The 26689-nt window shown below is 44.2% G+C and overlaps 4 protein-coding genes across 4 annotated transcripts; 1 reads left to right on the top strand and 3 right to left on the bottom strand.

Annotated features, from left to right (window-relative positions):
* Window positions 1–723: 723 nt before the first annotated feature.
* CUNH3orf38 (chromosome unknown C3orf38 homolog) lies at window positions 724–2634 on the bottom strand. Its single transcript, XM_078621556.1, is given in 6 exon segments — window positions 724–1087; window positions 1608–1654; window positions 1656–1823; window positions 1934–1998; window positions 2001–2108; window positions 2508–2634. Coding segments are annotated over 6 exon segments (879 nt in total).
* A 1977-nt stretch (window positions 2635–4611) lies between these two features.
* LOC144738546 (uncharacterized) lies at window positions 4612–9574 on the top strand. Its single transcript, XM_078621555.1, has 10 exons — window positions 4612–4851; window positions 4923–5034; window positions 5394–5546; window positions 6422–6607; window positions 7382–7455; window positions 7890–8087; window positions 8175–8312; window positions 8406–8495; window positions 8600–8743; window positions 9446–9574. Exons 1-10 carry the CDS (start codon window positions 4612–4614, stop codon window positions 9572–9574), a joined length of 1464 nt encoding a protein of 487 aa, XP_078477681.1.
* A 370-nt stretch (window positions 9575–9944) lies between these two features.
* ZNF654 (zinc finger protein 654) lies at window positions 9945–20411 on the bottom strand. The gene is given in 18 exon segments (XM_078621554.1): window positions 9945–10066; window positions 12522–13558; window positions 14013–14329; window positions 14475–14618; window positions 14620–14775; window positions 14903–15225; window positions 15783–15960; window positions 16045–16185; window positions 16188–16337; window positions 17023–17164; window positions 17246–17382; window positions 17485–17604; window positions 17606–17688; window positions 17797–17932; window positions 18270–18351; window positions 18983–19110; window positions 19813–19829; window positions 20282–20411. Coding segments are annotated over 18 exon segments (3543 nt in total).
* A 1753-nt stretch (window positions 20412–22164) lies between these two features.
* HTR1F (5-hydroxytryptamine receptor 1F) lies at window positions 22165–23355 on the bottom strand. The gene is given in 3 exon segments (XM_078621557.1): window positions 22165–22346; window positions 22349–22751; window positions 22753–23355. Coding segments are annotated over 3 exon segments (1188 nt in total).
* Window positions 23356–26689: the final 3334 nt, after the last annotated feature.

Here is a 26689-nt window from a genome sequence, read left to right as displayed (position 1 = left end):
AGCTTGAACCCGTTAAAACAAATTCAAGTCTTTGTGACTTGAATTTCCCCCCGCAGCCTTCAAACCCACCATCTGCTTATGTAGAGTTTGACTTGTGACCAAAGCAGGTTGAGTGTGTTAAACCTGAAGAATGTTTCTTGTTTCAGGGTTACTGATAAAATGAAACGTTAACGAAAAATGAAATGGTTTGTCAGTTTACGTGAGTTTTGAACATCCAAACTTAGTAACCTGCTTTCTTCAACAAGTCGCTCTCCCTCTGTCTCGACTGTTCATTTTGACCAAAAAAAAAAAAACACACCTGAGCTACTTGGTCAGAATGTCACAGATCACTCCAACTGAGAAATATCTCAAATGGGGAAATTAAAAAATGTCACAATATTCTAACAGAATATTTCTTGTTACTCCTCTAATGGAAGAAGATTGTGTTCCAAATCAATTGTTATTGACCTTGTATTGTCACATAAGACTTATGGAGCTAAACATGCTTTCCAGTGAAAAACTCTTTAAATTCCAATCAAGATGAATGAATGAAAGTACTTTGATAATCAGAAGAATCCGCCTGCTTACATATCCCCGACACCCCCCGTTGAAGACTACTGCGATGCACGTCTACTCATCTGCCAGTGGAAATGTTTTTGGTTTTTGTTGTTCCGGTTGACCGATCGACGATTCTCGGTCAAACCTCGCCAAGGCACACAACGTTAAAAAAAAACAAAACTTTCATCAGCTGCAGAGCAGCTGGAGTTCGTTGGAGTTGAAACTCAGTGTGGGTGCTGCCATCGGCGCCCCGCCCAGAGCATCCTGCCCTCTGATCTTCAGGTTGACGAACTTGATCTTCCAGCTGTTATTGTCCAGCGGGGAGCGGATGAGGCCAAATACCTGCTCGTAGACGCCCAGACAAGCTGCATCTCTGTGGATGGTCCCGGCCACAGCCACCAGCACCAGGCCGTGGGGGGATGCCAGCGCCTTGAGCCCATGGGGCTCCAGGTTGGGGCTGAGAAGGAGACGTTCTTCCCTGGTTAAAGCCAGGAGACGAAGACTAACCAGCTGAGCACCCAGGAACTCCTCCGACTGTTCACCGGCAGCTCTGAAAAACAGGATTCCGTCATAATTACACATGTCAAGTTCAAGGTCTGGACAGCTACAGCGACTCTGGACTTCTCTCAGTACGTTTATATAAATGACTCCTGCCTATGCATCACCCCTCAGCCATGTTTCAGATATGAAAACATCTTGCTGGTGTGCAGGCTTCAAATGTTCCTGTTCATAGAGGCTCATTGTGTCTGTACAGAAGGAAACTTAAAGGACTGATGTCGTGAGAGAAAGTAATGAGGTATTTGACTCTGAACATTGATTTAATGTGTTTTGGCTTTGTTGAGCACAGAACTAAGGAAGATGAGAAACTGACGCATCGTGACATAAATCACAGCCAGAGAGAGAAAAAGAAGAAAAAGACTCAATTGTGTTACGTTCAAATATGCAATAGACATAACTGAACTTCAGCTACAAGTTGAACACATACAATGCTGGAGCAGCTCTATTTAACATCCTTTTCCAAAAGGAACCACAGGTCTGCAGGCACCACTCATTGCTCATGAGATTATCACCTGGAAAGGAGGTGAAGTTTCACATCTGGCCAGAAGTGCTGTGGTCCCCCAGTCCTGAGGTTCTTGGGCAAACGATGGATTCTGACTGTTCAGGAGATGGAAAAACCACTGACAGAACTGCTGTCCGAGGACCAGCGGGTCAAAGCTCATTTCAGCCTTCGTGTCTGTGGAATCAGATGCTGTGTCTGTGTGCCGTGTCTGTTTGGTGTGATCCGTCTCTTCTCGGGGATGTTCATCAGCCACCGCCTTAGAGGAAACAATTTCACAAAACACTTTGCTTAATAATAATGTAATGTAAACAAGTGGACAACTTGACCTGTTCGTACCTTCCTGGATGACCACAGCTCCAGTGTCCTTTTTGCCAGTTGGTGTTTCTCACTGTTTGGCGCATCGCGATCCCCTCTTTGACAAGGTACCGAAATATGACGTCACGATGAACCTTTTTCCTTCTCAGGAGTTCCTCTGCATTCTTAGTGAAAGAGAGGATTGTCTCTGTAGCCTCTGTGGTACAAGTAATAAATATCATTAATAAAAAAAAACAGCATTTAAAGTACATTAGAGAGGTAGAAGTGACATAGGTTAAGAACCGATTTACTTTATTTGATGCTTAGAATCAGTAGTCCCGATGAACGACTCAGAAAAGAGTGTAGCAACAGCTAGCTTATTTTGGCACTTTTTAGTTAGAAGTTAGAAAATCCATCCTAAATCCACAATCGACGGACAAAATGCGGCATATTTACAGGACTGGGCTTTCGTGTTCGTGTTTCGTGTTTTCGTGTTTCGTTTTGTGTAAAAATACACAAACAGACACTTCGACATTAGTAAAAGAGAAAGTGGAAGGATGTTATCTTATCCGTGCCTTGACCTGCGCTCTATGTCGTAAAAACTTGAAAAACATACCTGAAAGATTCTCCACGACGATCATCTTATTCGTTACCGTGTCACTAAGTGAAAGTATGTCGGACTTTGACATTAGCTTAAGTATATTCGCGCATCCAACGCGCTCTGTTTCTGACAGCCCAGACATATCCATCGCTATCCTCCATTTGTGTCCTCCACGGAACAGAGTCCGTCTGGAAATAAGTTCCACAAGTATCGTTCCGCGCATATCCATGCCTGCTATGAAACATGAGACGTTCAAGTGCATATGTGTATAATAGAATACAATTTCCCGTTTGTTCGATTTTGCTTATAATGAAGTCCAGCGGTCACACCAATACTTACTATGATATTGGCAACTTTACCTATGTTATATTGCAATATAATAATAATAAATAATATATATAATGCAACATATTTAACCATATCTTAATAAACTTAAAAGCAGACGGAACAGGGCTGCTGCATTCAAAACCTCAAACCTTCCGGATTCATAATAATTTCACAATATAGGCAATTTCGAATCATGTGGTAAGGGGATGTGATTTATTCACGTATACAAAAGTGCATTTTTATATCTTTTTAATAATTTTTCAGGAACTGGTAATTGTGTTCGTTTGTGTTGCTGCTTTTTTTTTCGTTGTCAAGTTTCCGAGGTGCTCTTAAACGCATCAAAACATGACAGCTACCATAGCTAGCTTACCGCTGCACCTCTGCAGCGTTAGGATTTATTACTCAGTGCGCCGAGTTTACCAGCAAACATGGGACCTTTGAACCGTTAAACGCAACACATTAGGGATGCTTTAAATATCAGGACTACGAAGGTCAGGTGTGTAATTTAATTTCGTGTGATTTCGAATCAACCGACGGACAGCCGCTGAAAGGTAACGTATCGTCGTTATCATTTGCTAAAACATTCATGTTAATCCCAGCTGAGATGTCTTAAATTAGCTTAGCTGGAACTCTGTTGACGCACCAACTATCTTGTTACAGGCATGACACGAAATAATGACCGTCGTCAGTTTGATCTTGTGTAGACGTTTAGATATCAGGGAGTTTAATATAAGTTTTTGTTGTTGACGCTCCAGAAACGCTAACCCCTTCAAATTTGATTATGAAATAATACTTATATATATCACGTAATTTAGTTTGTTAAAAGTATTTACCTGAATGTGGTAGAATAAAAGCTGTTGTTATTAATGTAGTTTTTTGAGTATATGAAGAATTGGAAACTCAAAAACCTTGACCCATGTCAAGTATTTAATACCTGAATTATTCTCAAACACTTCCTGATGAATGAGGAACTGTAAACAGTGTTCAACATGACACAACATCACTTACTGCCATAGCTGACATTAACATCACACTTTCAACATAAAGGAAATGCAAGAGGAGCCAAACACTTCAAGTCAGCCACATCCAGGGTCTGTTGACATTGACAAAACTGTAAAAAACAACCACTGACATTTAATAAAAGGTAAGGGAAGGCAATTTTTCTTTTTCTTTTCTTGTTTTTGTTTTTGTATAGCACAATTTATACATTAGGCAATTCAAAGTGCTTTAAAGATGACGTTAAAGACATGAAAAACATCAAAGGAAAGAAAGGAAAAAAACAGTTCAGTAAAAACACACTAACTAAAAAGAATAAAATGCATCAGTAGAAGTTAATTAAAACATATAATCTTACAGCATAAAATCACAACAGATGAAACAGGAGGATAAACGCTAAAGTGAAGTGCAGGATATTGATCTGGGCCCCTGCCTTTAAAATCATCAAAACATACCCTGAACTGAAGTAGAAGCTGCCGTAAATAATAACGTTTTAAGATTGATTTGGTCCAGCAGCATTCTGGATCAGCTGTGGTTGTCAAATGGATCTTTTGTTCCAGCCAGAAAAGACACCATTACAATAGTCCAAACTGACTGATTTGATGAATACACATACTCAGTGAAAGTATGAATGTGGGTGAATGTGACGTTCAAGTTTATATAAACAGCACCTTTACAGAGCCAATTCAAGGTGCTTTACGGAAAATTCTAGCCAAAGGGTGTAAAAAATTACGACACTGTATATATGTCATTGTAAATAAGCATCAAAGTGCCTCTTTATGATTTCTTCCTGAAGATGGGCGAGTTTGAAAGCGTCGCTCTGGGCCGGGTGACTGTGTACTCCATCGTGGGCTGCCCTCACTGCGTGCAGGCCAAGGCCACTCTGGGGCGTCTGGGAGTGCCAGTGTGTGACGTGGACGTGGGCAGACATCCAGAGCTCAGGGCCAGGGTGAAGCAGCTGACAGGACGGAGCACGGTCCCTCAGATCTTTTTTAACAGCGTTCACGTTGGAGGCAATGACGACCTGCAGGAATTGGTGAGGAGACAACGCACAGAAAAACAGGAGTTTGTTGGTACTACGCCTTTTTTTTTTTTACGTCCCTGTAGACTCCTGAGGAGCTGCAGCGGTTAGTGACCTTAGTCCAAGAAGAGGCTCTTCCAGCAGACGCTCCACCCATACCAGAGGACAAGCAGGTAGAAGAAAGCGAGCCTGATGGAGGTGAGGAACTTTGACAGAAGCCTTCAGAAAAACTGGGGAGAATCTGGGATGGAAGCGTTTGACAGACAGACAGACAGACAGACAGACAGACAGAGAGAGAGATTTCACACACACACACACACACACCTGTCCGAGCTGCACGCCAAGGAATTATGTACTGTTCAGTTTGTTACATTTATCAATTGAAGTATGATATTAATGCACTTAAACAAAATTGAAGTATGATATTAATGCACTTAAACAAATTAACATTTTTTTCTCGATGAATTCGGTGTGTTTTTGTGTACATCCTGGGTTTAATACCCACCTGTTCCATCGTACTCGGTGTCTGTATTTCTGTGTCACATACTCCTTCCCAGAGTTTCAGTGCGAGAGGGATGATTTGGCCGACCTGGTAGAGGACCTCAAACATGCAAATGTGATTGGCTGTCATAGACGGGGGCTGACTTTATACAAGAAGAGCTTCTCAGGAGATCGACTGGTTGACTGGCTGCAGAAGGAGAAGGGCATGGGTAAGAGAGGGAGCAGGAGCACCAGGGCCGGGTTCCAGAGAGCAGCTTCAGTCCTTGAGTTAGATCCTGACATGAGGAAACCGTTCCCAGAAATCAAACATTGATTGATTATGGTTTGTACTGTCCCCGAGGGCAACGTGTCTTCACCAGGTATGACAGGGACAAAGAGAGCAGCACTGGGAGAGAGCTCACCAGATCATTTCCTCCCGTAGGTGATTATGATAACTAGAAATGATTTATAATACATTTATTGATCATCAAAACATGCCTTTGTCACTAACGGTCAACAATCCTCCGTCCCTGGTGGGCTCCAACCCCCGACCTTTGGGTTAACAGACAGACCCCACTAACCACTGGTCCACAGAGACAGTCCACTGCTGCTGTTGTCGAGTTCTAGACCCAGATGCTGAAAATGTCCCTATCTGACAATGAGGAAGAATCCTTCAAACAGATTCCTGGATCCAGATGGTTCCAGAACACCACCAACATTGAATCATCTGGCCCTGGTCCGTTAGCAGCGTTTACGCTACACTGCCTGAGAATCTGTTCATACATTTTGAGTTATTTTACCAACAAACAAACAGCACAGGGTCCCCAACAGACGTCACATGTGTTCAGTCAGTCAGGAACCCCTGAACCCCTGAAACAAAAAACGGTTTGATTTCTGTCAATTTACCAAAAACATCATCAGTTTTCATCACTTCATCAACTCACTCTCATGGATTTCAATGAAGCTGCTTTGTGGAACACCCCTCTGGCTTTCAGCGTGTTTCGAATCTGGAGAAATGCTGACGATGACAAACGTGTCCCCACTCGCACAAAGTCCAGTGGGATCCAGGTGTGTGGAGCGCTGACTGTGGCCCTGTGTGTGCCAGCCAGGGCTCAGGCCTGTAGCAGTGGCCAGGGATTGTTGCAGAAGAAGTACATGGTCAGAGTGCATGACTGTGGGCGGCACGCTGGCGGGTTTGGAGACGGAGCAGACGCTCTGTACAGGCTGCTGCAGGACGAGCCTCGTTCAGCCCTGAATGCAGGACACACAGCAGCCTGCAGCCCCTTCGCCGGTAGGTTCCACGTCGTAACCAGCGGTAACCTCCGTCCTGACGTGGTGCACAGGGGGCGTTTGGGTTTGCTCGGATTTGTGTCAGTGAGCTTTGCGGTGGTAAAGAAGTAGGTTTTAATGGTGCATCTAAAAATGTGTTGTCATCAAAAAGTCATGCTGCAGTGTGACGTCTTCATGAGCGGCTCACGGCCCTTTCTGGTTGAGTTTGAGCAGTTGTGTGATCTGGGACGAGATCAGACAAAGTTCTGCCTATAATTTTTATTTCAAATGGCAAGTTGAGTCCTTTAATTGGCCCTTTTCATTCTAACATCAACACACATTATGTGTATAACACAAGAAGTGTCATAAGACCATAAAAATACAAGTATAATAACATGTATTTCTTATTTTCAGTGAAAATGCCAGAGTGAGTGAAAACAAGTTGTATTAAAGCCTATTTCAGAACCACCCTCTGACAGCATCGGGTCCTTGGTATTTTGTCAGACCTCTTATGTGTGGAAAGCTTTTTGTTCTGTGCTTGTGAGAAATACTCCTTGGCAGTGTTGAGTGCGTTGGTCCCCTCCAGAGACCAATTAATGAGTTAATGTGCTGCTCTACAGAGATAATTCCGATCTCTGTGTTTGGAAGTGGTGTCGGTGTTCTGCTTGGATTTCTGCGACTGCTTCCGCTTCTCACCGGCCGTGTTTCCTAACGATGCTCATTTGCCGCCACGTGGAGGTGAAGCAGATGGTCGACACGTTCCAAATGAAAGTGACTGTCTCTGTCTCCGTTCCAGCTGCTGAGCTGTCTCTGCTGTTACGAGAAATGATTCTGAAATTGTTCTCCGAGCATCTGTCTGATGACGGCAAGGTGACGTTTACTGTTTCCTGTTTACCGGTCTGACCTTGAATAGGTAACCATGTGGATGCTCTCCATCTAAAACTGAATGAACGTACGTCCTGGTCGCGTCAGTCATGTGTTTCCATCAGCCAGGATGTAATAGTGACGTCCTGAACCCAGAAGCTTTCTCATCTGAATCTAGAACGAAACATATTGACCTCATTTGTAGATTCAGAGTCATCAGAACTCTTTTATTAGCCGTATACACAAGTCCAAAAAAAAAAAAAAAGTAATATTATTAATGAAATGTTAATATTAAGAATTTATTATGTTAATAAATCAATATAATGAATAAAATATGACTATTATTATGTTTATTGACATTATACACACAGACGTATGTATTTGTGTGTGTGTGTGTGTGTTCACGTTTCCTCACGAGGGTTTGATCGTTGCTCCTGCAGTCGGTGGACTACAAGGGGATGTCGGTGAACCCTGCGTTTGAACGCTACTGTGAACTGGCCATTCAGCTCCAGAGGGTGGAGCTGTTGTCGCTCTCTCGGGAGGAGAAGCTGGCCTTCTTCATCAACACCTACAACGCCCTGGTCATCCATGGATACCTGCGCCTGGGCGCCCCCACCAATATCTGGCAGAGATACCGAGTAGGGAAACTTTGGACTTACTGCAGCCGTCGCGTCCTGCTTCTATCAGCTCCACGTGAAATCATTCGTGTCTGTTCCATCTTGTAGTTCTTCAACTACGTCAGCTACCTGATCGGAGGAGAAGTGTTCACGTTGCAGGACATAGAGAATGGCGTCCTGAGAGGGAACAGGAAGGGAATCGCCCAGCTTCGAAGGCCCTTCTCCAAATCCGACCCACGGCTACAAGTATCGCTTCATTCCCCTGAGTCACACTTCACTCGTCTGTCGTAGAACAGATTCGTTCTGACGGTGTCAATCTCTCACGTCGTCGTCCACCAGATGGCTCTTCCAGATGCTGAACCCCTGATTCACTTCGCTTTGAACTGCGGTGCCAAAGGTTGCCCACCAATCAAAACGTACACTCCAAACGTAAGTTCCTTCTAAAGGGAAATGGTTCCTCATCTACTGTGTGACCTGACCTCAAGCTCAAGGTCAAAGAAAAACTGACAGTTTGTTCTTCTCAAACTTCTCAGGACATCGACAGCCAGCTCCGCACGGCGGCCGAGGCCTTCCTGGAGAACGATGATGCCTGTGTGGTGGATTCGCTGAAAAAAGAAGTGCGACTCAGTCAGATATTCAAGTGGTACAGGGCCGACTTCGGGGGCACCGATGAGAAGGTATTTTGCTGCATTTGTAAGTTGTATTGCTATGTTCCTGTGCTGTATGGAGGGCCAAACGTGCCAAAATTAAATGAATAAATACATTTTGAATAATGTTTTAAACCTCGTATGGTGTTCGTATTGTTGTTACTCAGCCAATGTTTGTAGGTCTGGTGGACCTGCTGCTTTTTTTTGGTGGTGGGGGGGGGCGTCACAATCTGAAAAAACAATTCATCATATTTGTCTTTTGAGGAAAGAATGAAAATGGATCCGTACACCCAAACACCATGCAAGGGTCCAATGTGTCATTAATGAAGTTAAATTAAATTAAATTAAATACATAAATATGTTTTTAAATGAGGAGGATTAAAAGTGCCAGAATTAAATCAATAAATACATCATTCAATAATCCTCTGGAGCAACATATAATGTATGTCATGTATTCACAAGTCCATCCACATGTTCCCAGTCAGTCATCTATTTCGAAAAGCTCTGGAGACACAGTTTTTGTCTTTATGCACAAGAACATTGGAACGCAATAGAGAAAGATTGAAAAGTAATAACAAATACAAAGAAATTACATTTTCATGCTCCGATATTTGTAATTACCAAGGAAGTGAGCAGGTGCTACAGTGACCACTCACTAGTGTGTTTGTGTGTTTGTACTGTGTGTGTGTACTGAACATTTGTCATCTGCCACCTCTGGGTGCTTTCTCCCAGATGCTGAACTGGGTGCTGGAGCACATGAGCGACTCCCCCAAGAAGAGCAGCCTGCAGGGCGTGATCTCTGCTGGGAAGACCAAAGTGAGCTTCCTCCCTTACGACTGGAGCACCAACAGCACCCTGTGACAACACACACACACACACACACACACACACTCAGCTCTGCGTCCACATTCTTATGCAACCACCGCCCTCCCTGACCTATGAGAGGCGAGTACGCACTTTACCGTCCAGTCCTGCTTTCCCTCTACGGTCGGTCCAGTTTTTAATGACTGAAAGTAGTTTGCCAGAGCCTGGATGATGATGATGATGATGATGTTTCTCAGGTTGTACACAGGCAGTCGTTCCTACAGCAGCAGCAGCAGCATGATAGCGGCTGTTGGACCCAAATTGTTGAAGAGTAAATCCTAGAAAGTAGTGAGTAGTACATTAACTGTACATCTTTTGTCTTTTCTCCATGTCAGCCACTCGGGGTCGTCCATGTTTTCAGGTCGGGTTATTTGTGTATTCCACAGCTGATCAGTTTTTGTCCTTGTGAAGTCCGCCTCACGCCCCCGTGAACAACCGCCTCCCTCTCCACAGGCCGATCTATCACTGTCAAACTCCCACAGACCTTTGCTGTTTACAGAAACACAAACGCATTTCAGCAGCATGTGAACGGACACGTCCTGAGCTGCAGGTTGATCACAGCTTTGATCCGTGTCTGAACACCGTCATGTCTTTTCTTTTCCTCTTCATACTGAACATGAACATTTTTACCCTCCATTTCCAATCCAAGTCTTCCAGTACTGAAAGTGCTACTACTCTACTACTGTGAGAACATATAGAAATAGAAATATAGCAATACTCTGAATGGCTAAGATATTTAGTAGAAGTTTGGATGCACTCCGCATGTCCTTTTAATGCAACTTATCTGTTCTCTCTGGTTTAGTTATGAGGAACAGACGCAGTCTCCAGATATTTCTTTTCTGCTGATTATGAAGTTTTTGCCTCGTTTCTATCTAAACTCCTTTTTCCATTTTTATTTTTTTTGTTTATCATTTAGACTACATGATGTAGAAGAAACTCATTTGACACTGAACTAATTTCAAACTTCAAACTTGTTGGCAGAATCGGTCCTGTCCTCCTCTGTACTTCTCTTTGAATGCAATCAGCAGCACCGAAGCATGTTCAAAGCAAACGCCTGTTCTCAGTCCTCACGTTCTCTCATTAGGACAAGACGGACCGTTTAGATCTGATTTAGGGATTTCGACAATGCCAAACTGTTTGTTTTTTTGGGAGGAAAACACCAGCAATAATTTGACTGGAGATGAAACCTCATCACCAGCACTCAGCTGGGTTTATTCTACGCAGTGACAAACCCAGACCATCCAGTGAAGCAGAGAGCATGTTGTGTATTTCCTATTGGTGTGTAGTTTACAAAATGACCTTGCATATCAGGAAAATATGATGCAAAAAACTTTAAAATCAACAATTCTAAATATCGTATTTCCTTAATAAAGCAATATAGTTTATGAAGAGTAAACATGCAATAATATGCAAAGTTGTGCTGGAATAAAACTGAAACTCAGCCTGTCTGATGCCTCTTTGTTGAACATGAACAGACGGAGTCCATGACCCCTTAAAGGTCAAACCTTCCTTTACAGAAAAGCAGCCTCACTGTCAGTATACCTTCATAAACAGGAGCTACAAACTTTTCATTTACCTTCTGTCGTCTACTCAGAAGAGCCAGAGCTCTTGAAATGTCATTGTCTCACCATGTTTGATGCTGAGATCAAAAACAGTTTAAGGGACTTTTATGTGCCAGAGGGTGATAAATGGTAAAAACATGACCTTGACCAGTGGGAATCCTGAAAACAACGAAACAACATGAGTCTTGTTTATTCAAACTGCTTTAGTCATTTTTTATGTAAGAAAAATAGATGGGAAATCATTACATTACAAATCCAATCTATCAACATTTGTACATATAAATAAGCATAGTGAAGAGTAGTCTCATGAAAACACATTAAAAAGTTTTTTTTTCCTTGACACGCTGAGAAATACACATTAAAATATGTTCATCATTCATGTAAGTCTCGACCTACATTCTAACACTGATTAGATGTTGGCACTATTCAGAAATGTGAAAAACTCACGCTGTACAGTCAAAGTGTGACAGTATGAAGGCAGATTTACATGATTTCAGACATTTTGGTCACTGCTTGAATGAGTGATGGATGTTAACACTGTGACAACCACATCTATCTACAGCAGCTGAGAACTGTTAGCTCAATTGATCCCACACCTTTAGTGGCAATGATGGCACAGATCTGCCAGCTTCACCCTTCCTATGAAGCTCAGATGGTGCATGATTTATTTGGAAGACACTGTTTTTAGAAGTGGCGAGGCAGCAGACGTTCAGGTACAGAACAGAAAGCAGTAGTCCCTCGATGAGACGTGTGCCCGGCGTTCCAGATATTGGAGACCACGATACATCTCTCCGTCACTCCTGCCAGTGACGTTGAATAGGATTCAGTTATTAAAACTGTCGTATTGATTCACATGAAACACATTTGTTTTCACACAATTTCCAAAATAGAATTTACGGCTCAGTTTACTTGTCAGCATCAGTGTTTGACCCAAATGAATATGGACTTTTTACCGTCCACGGGAACGTTGAAAGACACCAGGACACAAAGTCTAGTCTCTACTATGACCGTCATTCTGTCTCTCTTTCTTTGGGCAACAGGAAATACAATCATCCTGTGAAATCGTGTGAAGGAAGCGCCAACACCGACAGAACAAAACGACGTACTTACATGACAGTTAGTTACTTTCTCACTCAGTTACATATTCATTTCTCATTGATGAACCGAATACGAACATGAATCATGTTAGTCGATGAAAACTTGAAACGGTTCCAATGACAGACACTAAATCAGAGCAGTGTGTGGGTTCCAGTGTCATGTGGAAGGAATCCAGCAGCGCGACCCGTCTTCACCCACCACTAACCTACAGAAAGAAGAGGGAGGGCTTTGAAATATCCATGAACCAGAGGCTGAGAGACGTACGTGTGGACCGAGGTACTTACTTTCATCGTCTGAATCGAACCCAAAGAGTGAAGAGCAGGTGTTCAGGTCTTGGTGTTTCTTTAGGTCTTCTACGCTGCTGAAGGACGCCAGACATTTGTCACATCGATGTCGGACCTTCACTTCTTCTACCCGCTGCTCCTTGGCCGCCTGCTGCTCCTTTTTAACGTAGCTGCTGCTCCAGGAGGGAGTCTTCGGGGGAGGGGCCTCCTCCGTGTCCCTCCTCTTGCGCATGGAGAGCAGAGATTCATCCAGGTAGGTGGAGGGCGGCGGGCGGATAAACGGGGTCCTGACAAAGGTGGCGTAGGAAGGATCCTCGGGTTTGAAGCTTTTGTGCTCGGCGATGAGCGGCTCTCCGATCCTCTGCTGGACGCCCTCAGCCAGGGTGGACAAGTCTTCGAGGTCCTTGACGTTCAAGGGGTCCAGCACCACCGGCCTCTTCTGACACCTCTTTTTACGTGCAGCGGTGGCGGGAGGAGAGGTGGAGGTCTCTCCACGGAACGCTGCGACCGTGCTCTCAAAACCGTTCATGGCGGTGCTGCAGGAATCCACGAGATGGGGAGAGGCGCTCATCTCTGAAACACCCGGTGCATCCGGGACGGCTCCATCACAAGGAGGATCTCTGCTTACTTCCTTGAGATCTCGGAGTCTCGACACGTCAGCGTGTTCAGGACTGGCAGTCTCCTTTTGGACTTTTTTACTCTGCAGCCAGATCTCCTCCACCTTCACCCTTTGCTTCCACGGAGCTTCAGAACTTTCTTCCACCGGTCTGCTGGGTCCCAGCTCCAGCTCGTCCTTCTGAGGTACGGGGATGTAGTGCCTCCATTCGTGGTCGTACAGACACTGCAGGCTGGCGAACAGCTTCTCGCAGTCCGTGAACGGACACTGGGGTCTGAAGGGCTGGTGGGTGTTCACGTGCTCCTTCAGCTCCTGCTGAGTCAGGAAGCGCTGGTTGCACTCGATGTGGTAACAGAAGTACGCCAGAGGAGTGTCGTGGAGCTTCATGTGGTCCTTGTAATGCTGGAAGATCTGCAGCGGCCTATTGGGACGGAAACAAGCAGAGAACATCGCTGAAGTGGTGGAAACCCTCTTGAAACAATTCACTTCCTGTTTGTCGCGTACACACCGATCAAACTAACAGTTAACGCCATTGACTGTATAACACAACAGCATCACCACAACACTACACACAACAACACATCACAATACTGATTGGTTTTATCTCAGAAGTACAATGATTTCAAATCTTGTTTCTGACTCAACTTTCCTACATGTGTTATGGGACTGTAGTTTGATGAAGGTGAAGTCTCTGGAGATAGAGATCTCTGTCTCACCAACACGACCAAACACGAAACGGGAGTGTCAAGACATGACTGTACAGATATAACTGCTGGATGGTCACAGCATGTAACAGCAGCAAAATGGAAAATGAATAAAACACAGAAGAAAGTGTTGACATGAACATAACATAACATGATCACATCTCGTTTTACCTGAGGCAGAGGGAGCACTTGTGCTTGGCCCAAACGTACGTCTTCTCCAGCACCTTCTCTTCAGTGACGTGACATCTGACCGTGTGGCGAATCAGCGTGCTGCCGATCTTCAGGAACACTCGGTCGCAGGACTCCGAGGGACACAGGTGATACGTGGTGTCGGCGCCGTAGCCATTTTCCGCCGTGGGCTTCCCGTCGCCTTCCCCTCCCGTCTCCTCACGATACTTCACCACCACCAGGCCGTCTTTGATGACAACCTGCTCCTCCTTTATGTCCAGCTGCTTCCACGTGTTGCCGTCGGGGTTTTCGCAACTTTTCTGGCGCACAGATCTCTTCTTGATGAGGGTGCGGATGTTTCGGATGATTCGATCTTCCCTCCGGAGGCTGGACACTTTAATTTTCCCCCCCCGTTTCACTTCAGGAGCTTCCTCATTGGAAACGGGGGTCTGACTTTCCTGGCACGGGATTTGCCACTTTCCCGTCGATCCCGTTGGTAGCTGGACCATCGGGCTCGTCGTCGCTGGGTCCATGCTTGTCATTATCCTTCGTGTGCTCCAACACGTGCTTTTTGGCAACATTGAGCTGTTTGAAACATTTCCCACACAGGAATACATTTGAGTTTCCCGGTCTTAAAGTGTGCAATCGCGTGCCTCAGAACATTCAAGCCTTTGTAGTTTTTGTCACAGGAGCTGCAGTTCAAAGTCAAGTGGGAATACTTCTGAGTACGGCGCAATCGATCCCTCCATGTCTGCTTGCTTTTCACCTGGGGGAAAGACGACACACCACCGTGGTCAATGCTTCACGTTGAAGACAATTTGGATCAAACTGATGAAACTGATCCCATGAAACAAACAGTGGATGCACTGGATGGTGATAAAAGCTGAACTGACCTCTGCGCTGGCGTCCTCTGAGTCCAGGGGGCACTGCTGCTCCGTGTCTCCGTTCAGATCTCCTGATTCCGGGGGCTCTGGCTTGACGTCATCGGGCTCTTTGGGTTTAAGACAGTAGCTATGTAAGAGTTCGACGGGACAATCGGCTAAGGTCAGCGGCGGACCGTCAAGCTCGGGATCGGCTTGGACAGCCAGAGCAGGAGGACGGGTCCGTTCACACATCCCGCCAGTAGGTGTCTCCACGTCGGTCACCTGTCGACGACCGTTCTCCTTCTTTGCGCCGCCGGTTTGTTCCAGTTCATTCTGTGACGGCGTGGACGTGTCTTCCTCGACGAGGGGTAATTTCGTTCTCCGGGTAAGAGAATTCTAATTTCTGTAGAGGCTTCCGTCCCCGTTTCTTCCCTTTGGCCTTGAGCTTCTTTTCTTTGACTGGATGAACTTGCTCCAGCCGGGGAAGGACCCTGCAGCCATCTTTTCTTTCTGCCTTTCCTGGTCAGAATCTGGCTCTTCACACACCTTGACAAGTATTCTCTCTTGCGGTTCAGCGGGTGCGTTGCAGAAGAAGCGTTCTCCTTGACAGTGTGATGGCGTCTCAGTGAATACATTGTTTTTTTCCCTGAAGAGGTGGAGGACTTCAGATTGTACTTGAACTCTGGATCGTCACCGACATCAACCTCATCATCAAGCGCAGACTGGTTTCTCTTCCGTAGCCTCCTTCCCCATCTTCTTTTCTTTAGAAGATCCTTAGCTGCTGGGACAACAAACTTTTCAGTCTGCACAACTTGGGTCTGTTCCTCTGGAAGATTCTGGTCCTCAACTGTAGCTTCAGAGCACTGACAGGAACTTAAACTTTGAGCGTGTGCACCGTTCACACCGTTACTTGCTAACAGCTCCTCATCAATGCTGTCCATCTCTTCTTCTACTTCTTCTTCTTCGATCTTCATCTCGTTGAGGACAGCAGCCTTCATGACGTTGTCACTTATCAACTCCAAGCAGCGGGTCCTGAGCGTCAGGAGGTTCCAAAACTCAGGGTCAAAACACAGGCGTTCCTTGAGGATCTAAGAAACAGAGGTAGAGGGGAGAAAAACATGGTAGATACAAGTCAAACAGCTAAATGGGTTTCCTTCTTCACCCCATCCGACCTGTAGAATGTGGAAGCGGACACTGGTCCGGACAGGGCTGTTGTGAGGATGTGGCTCCTGGTCAGGATGCATGTAGAGCAGGCAGACGGTGCGGTAGGCCTCCAGGCTCCGCTCCTGGCAGAACACCAGTAGGCGCAGTAGGGCGCAGCTCGACAGATCTCCAGGTCCAGGGGTAAGAGGAAGGCGATGGTCTTGCAGACCAGAGACTGCGTTACGCTGTCAGCTTTCACGGCGCACAGCTGCAGGGCCCTGGCACAAAGCTCCACACTCACCTGGACGCCGTCACCCCCCAGCTGGAGAAGAAACAATGGAGGATGGGAACATGCAAAGGTCAAGTGACTACACGTTTTATAAAAACCTTGCAGACCCTCTTTTCCTTTGTTACTTAGAGAATCCTACAGTATAACTATTCCTCTGCTTCCACGTTGAACTGGCGCGGACCCTACGTCGTACCCTGCACTGAGGTCCTACGCTGTCATGAGCACATGTTCACATGTACACATGTTCTATCCAGCCGCCGTGTTTTCCTTTTCTTTCACTGTTTTTCTTTCTTTACTTCAAACGACAGCAAGTGAGCAGATGTTACTGCAGTAACGCCGACCAGATCGGCATCATTTACCGTCAAAAACGCATTTTGGATGGTTGTACTTGCTTGGCAGACAGGGACGTGCAGCTCCGAGATCCGTTATTCTGCACGTTATTCTTTACTATCGTTTACTACAACAAGATCAGCTTTATTTTTCGCTCACTTTTTGGTCAATTCTATTTCACTGCAAAACCCCAAGTCCCGCTCTGAGATCTGGGAAAATCACATGACGCAAACAGTCCGATCACAGCTGCGGAGGGGTCCACGTAGTTACATTTCTGGAGAGGTGAAAGTCTGAAACCAACGCTGTAGGTATGCTGTCAATTTGACACAGAGGCATAAACTGGGCTGTAACGCAAAATATATAATGTGTTTGCTAGGTGATGGATTACCTCAGCAGTGACCACTTTGATGAAGGGAAAGATGGCTCGGACGTTGGTAGCAGAGGAAGCCAGCTGCAGGCACTCAGCCAGGAAGCCTTCTCGTAAAGGATGGGCCCGGAGATGTAACCTGCTCCAGATGAACACTAGATCCCTGCAAAGGAGCAGAGGACGTGTCATTCCATTACATATTAACATGAACAATAAACTATAAAAGATGGACACTGTTTCGTACCAGATGTAGTACATGTCTCCATTGCGCAGCTGCTGGGTCAGGAAAGATTTACACAAAGACAAGAGGAGCTCGTCTTTTTCAACTCTCTCAGTGTTACAGATGATCTCCACAGCATCACGGCCGTCTATCTCCGCCATCTGAGAAGAGAGCATGTGCACTTTCACTTATACTGAAACACTGTCCTCGGTTATTAAACTTCTAACGATAACTTTGAACATTCATCTCATCGTGGTTCTGACCTCCTTGTGCAGGTGCTCGTGCAGTGAGGCCTTGTAGAGGCAGGTCAGATAAGCCTGATGGAAGTACAGATGCTTTCCAGTGCTGCAGTTTTCTAGGCAGCCTTTAGCCAGGGCCAGGGCCCTCTTGTAATTTCTCACAGGCTTGCAGATATCGAACCCGCAGCTCCAAGAACACCGGCAACTCTGAGCTCAGGTATTCTTCAACTGAGTTGGAAGGAATGACAGCGGAGACAGACTTAGTCACAATGCATCTGGAGAGGCAGTCAACACATGTTATCGGCTCATGACTCCTGTGCATGTGTCCTTTCCTACCCTCTTTAGAAGCCATGTGTGTCTCCTTCAGGATTCCTTTCAACACTGGGTTTTCCCATGGACCCCCAGCCTTGATGATCTGCTTCACATGCTGAAGGTAGAGATTCCTGTGTCGTAGGAGCCGAGTATAGCACTCCTACAGAGAGTGACGGGACAGATAACCAGTCACAACGCTTTGCAGCACTTATTTGGATGAGAGAAACATCTAGAACCTAGATTTGTAGCCGTGGTTCCTGACGAGTGCAAATAACTTCAATTTAACAATGACATTACTTTTAATTACAACATGTTCATGGTTTCACATTTTCTTGGCAATATTGTGTTCCTAGCTTAACATAGGATAAGAAAAGATAAGATCCTTCATTGTTCCACAGCGTGCAAAGTCACAGCAGCAAAGCAGTGGCAGTAAGAAAAATAAATTATAGAAGAAAACTGATAATACAAAAGCATCAAGTATGACCAATATGAGTCACCTGATAAGAATCCAATATGTCTTTTAAGGGCTCTTCTTCAAATTCTTCTTTGCTGAAAAACAGCATAAGTTCAAAGAAACTCCTGGAAGACAATGAGTAACACGTTAGTCAGCCTAAGGAAGCAACTGAGACAAGAGTTCATTGATATAAGTCAGCTCATCCAACCCCCCAGTTTCCATTATCAGCTCTGTAGTTGTAAAAGACAACATGACAAAGTGCACGTTATGACAGCGGCACCCCTGATTTTATGTTTAGAACTGAAATACAGAAATGAAAATGTGATGAAAAACATAATGAGGAAAGCATTTGTTTCTCCCTGTGCTGAATATGCATGTGTTCTTCTACTCTGCTTTTACAAGAGGACAACAGCGCAAATGTCAGTGGACAACAGTCATACTTAACTGACATATGTGGCTGTGACCTTACTGAGAGGTAAGTGGCTTCAAAAAAAAGAATCAAACTCCATACTCCATCCTTATGAATAAACATGACATGACTATTTGACTTTATACACTGTTTGTTCTCTGGATATTAACACTGACATACAATTTAATGTAGACTCTGCTGGAAATATGCTACATTGCAGGAACAAAATCAGGGATGGAAACTGCTAACTTGTACTTTAAAGACATTATAGGTAGCTTTCATACTGCAAGCCTTGAAATATGTGGCTTAAACTAAATAACTGCATTGCCTGGTGATAGAAAACTTACAAGGCCAGACTGCTGAGAACATATTGGATGTGCTGACAGTCATCGGGGAAGGCAGCAGTGGCTTTAGTGAAACTGCAGAGTGCTGTCCGCAGCACCTTCAGCTGAGGGAGAGGAACCTGCCATTGTCCCTGTGTACTCTTCAACCAACTGTGTATCAAGACATCAGAGAGGTAGAACACAAAAACTGATCCAAACACAGAACGGGTTCATTTTACATCAGGACATTTTGTACTGGCTCAACAGTTATGTAGGTGGTATTTTCTGGTAGCACCAAACACAGCACTCCAACATTCATTAAGTTGTCAGGAGTCCCCCCCACCAGAGAAACACATTTGCATTTATAAAGCTATTGATTTCATACTTCCTGTCATATATGTGACTGGAGTGGATTCATTCTTGACCAGACCATTTCTGCAGTTTGAGCAGCTCCAAATATTTACAGTTAAAGCAAGGCCTGTATCCTTACAACCAGATCCTTCATATGTTCTTTTATCTTAAACAATGTGGCCTCAAATGAGCTCTGTGAAGATTTACTAGTTATGTCTTTTATCTACAGTATTCAGCACAATTCCTTTACAAAGTAGATGGGTAAGAAACACGTTCTAGCAGAGGTTTCCATATGTTACAATTAACTAGCAATGCCAACAGCAGCATCCTGCTAATTTATTAAAGTATATCTATTAGGCTTATTTGTCTAATCATCAAAATAAAAACTATCAGTGATGATAATAATAATGGAATAATAATGTAATTGACATACAAACATGGGAATTGCTGACTTTTATTTAATCATCAGCAGGCTGATTTCATTCTGAGGATTTTCTGTGTACCTGATGTTCTACCTGCACTTGTTATCTGAGGTTAATACGATGCAGATTGTGGCTAACTATTATGGGTGCTTATGTCGTAGGTTCTACTCTGATGAGGGCGAAATAACAACCAGCTAATTACTATGACAATACTTACTTGAAGATGTTGTAGGAATGACATGTATGTCAGGTAAAACTCCATAACGCCTGTTAGCTTAGCCTGCTTTACTAGCAATAAAGCTAATCGTTACCAAATGCTCAGAAGCGTTTAACGTAATTTATTGCCAGAGTTGTCTTACTAGAAGCCCAATTTAAACCTATTTTCGTAGACAAACATTTCTGTGGTGTTTCTGGTAGTTCAAGATACAGTCCTAGCAACGTAACAGCACAAATAGAGATATTCTATGGCTAACTTTAGCTAAGATGCTAGCAGCATTAGCAATAAACAGACCCTCATAAGCTCAAAATAACAAACATAATGAAGTCCAACTTACCTCACAAAACTCAGAACAGTAGTCTTTGCTTTTCGGGTAGAGCCCATCGCTGCAGTGTCTTTCACACAACGTCTCAAGGGCTATTTCAAGCCCGTCTATTTCCAAATCACTCTCGCTATCCGCCATACTGGCAACTGTATCCGGCGCATAGTCAGAGTTGCCAGGTTTGAAAGGTGACAACCAACCTTTCCGCAACGACAAAAACACAAGTGACCTGGCAACCCCATGCTAATAAAGTTAATATACTTTACGAATATTAGCTTGAACCATTTTTTAAAATCACAAAATATGCTTGATACAACGAAATAATATGACAGCAGAATGTAGTAGTTAGGCATTCTCCTTCTACACATGTACATATATACCTCAATAATGCAACACAAAAGCAAAAGATTGAGAATCAAACATGTGTTATTTTATTACTTTGCATGTATTGCTCAGTGAAGCTCTTTATTCGCATTCATCATTTATGAATCAGTGTTGAGGCGGCTAGAAAACAAAAAGATTATCTGAAAGGGCCAGACTTATGATTAGTCACAAGGGGGCGCCACAGGTTCAGGGTGACATTGTTAATGCTTGGTTGAACAGACTGAAGTACTTGGACTGGATTTGGGAAGATGCCGTACATCAGAGACCTGTTCATGCACAGAAAAATTATTATTGACTCAGAGAGAAAAGAGAAAAAAAGCACGTTAGACTCTTTATTAGTAACTATGGAGACAATGAAAGACACAGAAAGAAATAAATACTGTTAAGTTACCTTACCATATGTTATCTCTTTCATATACAGTACACCCTCACATACTGGCTCATCCACAACATTCCCATCAAAACATTCCGTGCCCTTTCGGAGGCAGTGAAGGACATAGTAGCTCTATTCCTGGTACTGGGAGTGGGAGCGAGCCATGTAATGAGGACTTCTCCAACGCTAGCTTTCACATTCATTAAACTAATGCTGGCTATGAAGTAGGCGTGAGATGTGGGTGGGGGTGTAATGGGACCGGCTTTCAGAGTGGAAAAACACAAATACATACAGTACATATGTCATTAAGTTACGAAGTAAGTATGTTTTTATTCAAGTAAGTAAATAAAACATAAATAAATACATAAATTTGTATTATTGTTAAGAATGAACAGAATTATTCTGTCTCAGATCTCAGAATAACTTAACACATTCTCATCCAAATCATTGCCAGCATTATAATCAATCTGGAAAATGTCTGCAAGTTCATATTTTTATATTTTTTACTTTTCTGCCATGCTTGATACAACAACCCATATTCCACAACTGAGTCTGTTAGCAGCAGCTGCACCAGTCAATCAGATTCAAGTTTCCTTAGTTGCAGATGGTCACAACTTCAAATGATATTTTTTCTTACACATGTATTTGATCTCAGCCAGGAGCATGGCCTGGATGGGTGGGGCGGTGGGGTTGGGGAGGGTGGCGGGGGGTCGTCGTCCAATGGAAGGACACTCATGGTCAGCTATTTCAAGATCTTTAAATGGGACAGATCAGTAATGATCAGAACCGAGGCCTTGAAAAGGTCAACAATGGCCCATTTTCTAAAAACCAACATGACAGTGTCCTGCCACACACACCAATGAACACTGAGGCAAGCTCAGGCTATTCTATTTATATCGGGACTTTGATTCCAATGTAGATTTTTCCTGCAAAGCTCATTTCTGATCTGGTGCCATTAGGCGGTTGAGGTGCCTTGTGGAGTGTCTGAAAATGAGTGTGAAGCCCTTCATGTTGAGGATTATTCTCACAGGTGCAATGAATCCATTCTCAGTCAGCATCTCCTCTACTCCAGCCATTAATTTGTACATTTGCAGTGATGTGGGTGAGCTATTGTATGTCCATGCACAACTGTAACTATCAGAGATAATTACTGCACTTTACAAGTCTTTGGAAAGCTTTTTTGAAGTCTTCATTAAAGATGGTGTAGATGAGAGGGTTGATCAGTGAGTTGACGTACCCCAACCATGTCAGAAAGTCTGCCATCTCCATTGAAGTACTGCACGAACTGCAGGTGTTGACAATCACCTCCTTGACAAAAATGGAAGCCAACAAATGACAAACGCCCCTATTATCAACCCCAACGTGGATGCAGCTTTGCGTTCCCTTGAGCCCGAGATCCGTGGTCCTTGGTAGAACTGACTCCTGCGTGACTCACTCCGTGAGTTAAGTCGGCGTGACTTACACTGGAAAGCCTTTGCTGAAGCACGCACCCGCTCTCGTGGAGGCTCCTCGGTTGAAGGTTCAGAGATAGACTTTTCCGGTGGGCTAACTGGCTGGGGACTTCGAGGCCCCACATCTCCATCTCCAGCGGGGTAGGTTGACGGAATCATGCTCCCATTGGTCATGCAGGAGTGACGACTGGCCCGGCTGGCCTCTCGACGCATATAGAGTGTTTGTGCAGCGCGGTAGATTTTATAGTACAGGATGAGGATGAGCAGCAAAGGGGATGTAAAACGCTCCAAAGGTAGAGTACAGGGTAAAAGCTATGTGATGGTGCATGATGATGCATTGGTCTTTGTGCTCAGCGTCACCAGTGTAGTATCGCCACAGGAGGGGAGGAAGTGAGATCAGGATAGACAAGAGCCAAACCACAGCTACCATCGCTCCTGCTCTGGCCCCTGTGCGTTTCCGTGAGTACTCCACTGCATCGGTGATGGCCCTGTAACGGTCAATGGCAATGGCAGCAAGGTGGAGGATGGAGCACGTGCAACAGGTGATATCCACACTTAACCAGATGGTACACACCACCTGACCCATTACCCAAGTCTCTTTCTGGATGTAGATGATACTGAAGGGCATGACCAGCACAGCCACCAGCAGGTCGGTCACCGCTAACGAGCAGATAAGGTAGTTAGCCGGGTGGTGCAGCTTGCGGGTGACTGCGATCGCTGTGATCACCAGGCAGTTGAAGAATGTGGTCAGTACAGCCAGGACAGACAGGGTTATGGTTAGCAGGATCTTACTGGGAGGGAGTCGAGTGGTCTCCAGTGAGTCATAACCACTGGTGCTTGTAGCATATGCCCCTTCAGTACAGTTGGGAAAATCCATTCTGGAAGTAGAACGAGGAGCATTAGACATCAGCAGCATTATAGTTCATGTGACTACTGTCACATACTACTCAATCATCCAACACGGAATTCAAACAATCAAAGTCCAAAATTCAATTATAACACACATTAAATTCTTCTTCTTTCAACAATTCAAAGCAAAAGATTTTGCTTCCCACACTAGTCAAAGCTGATAAAAGGAAACTTTTCGATAAAAAATATGCTATTGAATATTATACGACTTAGCCTGCATGTGCAAGGTCAAGGCCTGAAAAGCATGAATAGAGTGAGAGTGTTTTGAAAATTCCTCATTCCAACCTTGAAGCTTGAAAAGTAAAATGTCCTACCTGTTCAGACTCTACAGCGTTACACCATTCAGTGCACAGTGGACATGCTGCTCGTCTCTGTCCTGGCCGCTGGCTCCTCCGCCTCTGTCACTCATCAACACCTGGGAGAAACAGCAAGAGGGAAAAGAGAGAAACTGTGAGGGGAGCGACAGAAGGATGGAGGGTATGACGACCGCACAGAGAAAACATACTTTCAAAAAAAAAAAAAAAAACTTAAGATGCCGCCAAGGACAAACTCTAACTGAAGAAGTCTCTGCAGATGCACTGAATGTTTTCAAGCTTGGATGGATTCATCTATGAATCCTCCCTTTGGTGTTTCCTTGTGTGACCTCTTAATGGGGATGTAATTCGTGAATATGAATAATCTCAGTTATGCTGTAAAATAATAGCGCCGCTCAAAGGCTTTTTGAAATTGTTACTGGCATGGACAAGAACAAACATTGGCGGTTTCAATCCCAAACAAATCTCATTTGCAACTGCACATTTCCCTTTAACAACTGTGATTAAAGTGATTAAAGTATAACCATTGTTGTTCCCCGGTCATTCTCTGCATTGCTCACAGTCTCAGAGACATGAGTGGGAACTGTTGCTATAGTAACACAAGAAATAGGCCTAAGGTATTTTCATTGAATGGGATGATAAAGCAGAAGCTGACATACTCTGACTGTCAGGTCTTTGCTGAGGCCGTTCTATTCCCAACTGGAGGGTGCAGGGGCTGACGAGTGGGGAGCCAGGGTGGGAAGGGTACATGACAACTGAATTAGATAAGAGACTCCAGCTAAAATGATCAGAACACTTTGCAAAAAGTCAACACCAAAGCTCCTTCTCGGCAAAGTGACCAAAAAAAGCTTTTAATGATGCATCGCAGCAATACCGAGGGGTATAAATGCAGAGAAGTGTGGCGTGTGGGATAAAAGAATGGATGACTTGCTCCTGAAAATAGGATGTATTCCACTTCCCTTTTCTGAAATGTTTTGGAGTAGCAGTTGGTTGGCTGATTAAAAAAAAGAAAGACAGTTAATTTTGATGCAGCTCTGGTAACGTCTGTCGGGTGTGTCTGCTGATGTTGGTGACAGCCTGTTGATGGTTCACACTGCTGTGTATTGCTGCTGAAACCCATACTGCCACAAAGGAGCAGCCACACTGACACAGAGCCCACTGCTCAGTCTGCATGCTTCTGAAGACATTTCATGATTGTGTTTTTACATAGATTTGTACTTTAACCAAAGATAAAGATGCGCTTGCAAGTGATATCTTGCTGGGTTAAATCGTAGGCAACTGGACTTCTAGTTTACTTGAAGATGTTTCGCCACTCATCCGAGAAGCTCTTTCTGTTCTGAACTGACTAGTGGGGAGTCCTGTCAAGAACTGAAGAAGCTTGTCGGCGAAACGTCTTCAAGTAAACTAGAAGTCAGTTGCCTACGACCCAGCAAGATACCATGACCTGGATGACTGAGAACCTTCACAGACTTGCAAGTGATACACATTGACACGAGTATTTAAATAACTTATAATGCTGATTCCATAAAGTAAATAAATATCCATTTATGAATAATCTTGCACTCTCCTTTGATTCAGTTGACATGTGCTCTGTGGAGATATACAATAACAACTGCTGGTTGATACATACATTGATATGACAGGACGGTATAAACACACGGGGGCATGTTGAGGTGCAAAATCTGTCAAAACTGTCAAGCTGAGCTGCACGTCTACAAGTAGCATGTCAGGGAATAGTTTCACGTGTCAACTTCAATATTATACACGTTAGTTATATCTGAACAACGGCTGCTGGAAAAAAAGAAAACAGGCATGATCTGCAGCGCCACCTGTCTGTCTGTTTATTCACCTCTGGACCACCTCTGGGGTCCATTCAAAATTTCGAAAAGTCATCGAAGCATTATCAAGGAAATTTGTATCACAACTTAAACAAAGTTACTGAAATCATTTTAAATCGGTGAACTTTTAATTAGTTACCAATTGCGGTGCCAAAGTAACATTGTCAACACTGTTCATGATGCGTACCTACACCATGACCATCAGATCGACCCTTTTGGTTTGTCTATTCACCTCTCACACCTTCCTCAATCAACAGTAAAACACCAAACATCTATAAGACCCGTATGTGCTCGTCATTGGGTCCCATCACAACATGAGATAAAAAGGCTCATGCTTCCAGTGCAAACTACAGGATGCACTGTGCAGTTTTCTGCAACTTAAGCCCCTTATATAAAATAAACTGCAATGAACCACAATACGAGTACTCCAGTGGTTAAAGTGGTTAATCCGAGGGCTCTTGTCATCTCTTCACAAGTTTTTGAGGTCACACTGATGTGTTTGCAGGTTGAATCTTGTGTTCTTCCTGTGTGAAGTAAACAGTTCCTCTTTTGTGGGTCCCTAATTGCTGTTTACAAAGTTGGCCTCAGAAACAGCTTGCTCTGATTGTTTAGTACAAGGTTTTAAATGGATTTGTCAGTGTTGGTAAAAAATTCAGTGGGTTCTGACCAGATTTTTTTGTTTGCTGTGACTACTTGGATCCTGTTCATCAGGGCTCACTGATGTGACTGTGACAATACAAGAGGTTTCCAGGGTGAAATCCTGAGTATTGTTTCTTCATACCTCTTGTTGTTTGGGGGGGGGGCGGTGTGTCTTAAAATGTGATGAAATGAGTTTGGGGTTTTTTATGTTACGAGACAATTCTGCACTCATTACCCTTGGATGAAACTGGGGAATAAAACCTCGTACTTAATATGGAGATTACTTTATGCAGATACATGATGATAACTGCCTCACTTCAGCTGGGTTCTTTGTCGGTATGACTGAAGCATTATCATCTGAAAATAGATTTTCTTTCTTTCGAGGCAAAAATGTATAGAATGTACAGTGGGCGGGATGCACGAGCACATGTACTGTATGTATGCGTGTCTATATGCAGGAAGTGAACGCCTGTCGCTCTGAGCAACAGGGAAAGCGCCATGATTCATTCTT

Source organism: Lampetra planeri, unplaced genomic scaffold (assembly GCF_965212315.1).
Source record: "Lampetra planeri unplaced genomic scaffold, kcLamPlan1.2.h2 scaffold_1045, whole genome shotgun sequence".
Classification (NCBI taxonomy): Eukaryota; Metazoa; Chordata; class Hyperoartia; order Petromyzontiformes; family Petromyzontidae; genus Lampetra; species Lampetra planeri.
Note: the sequence above shows the minus strand (reverse complement) of the source record. Positions and strands in the feature narration are given on the sequence as shown.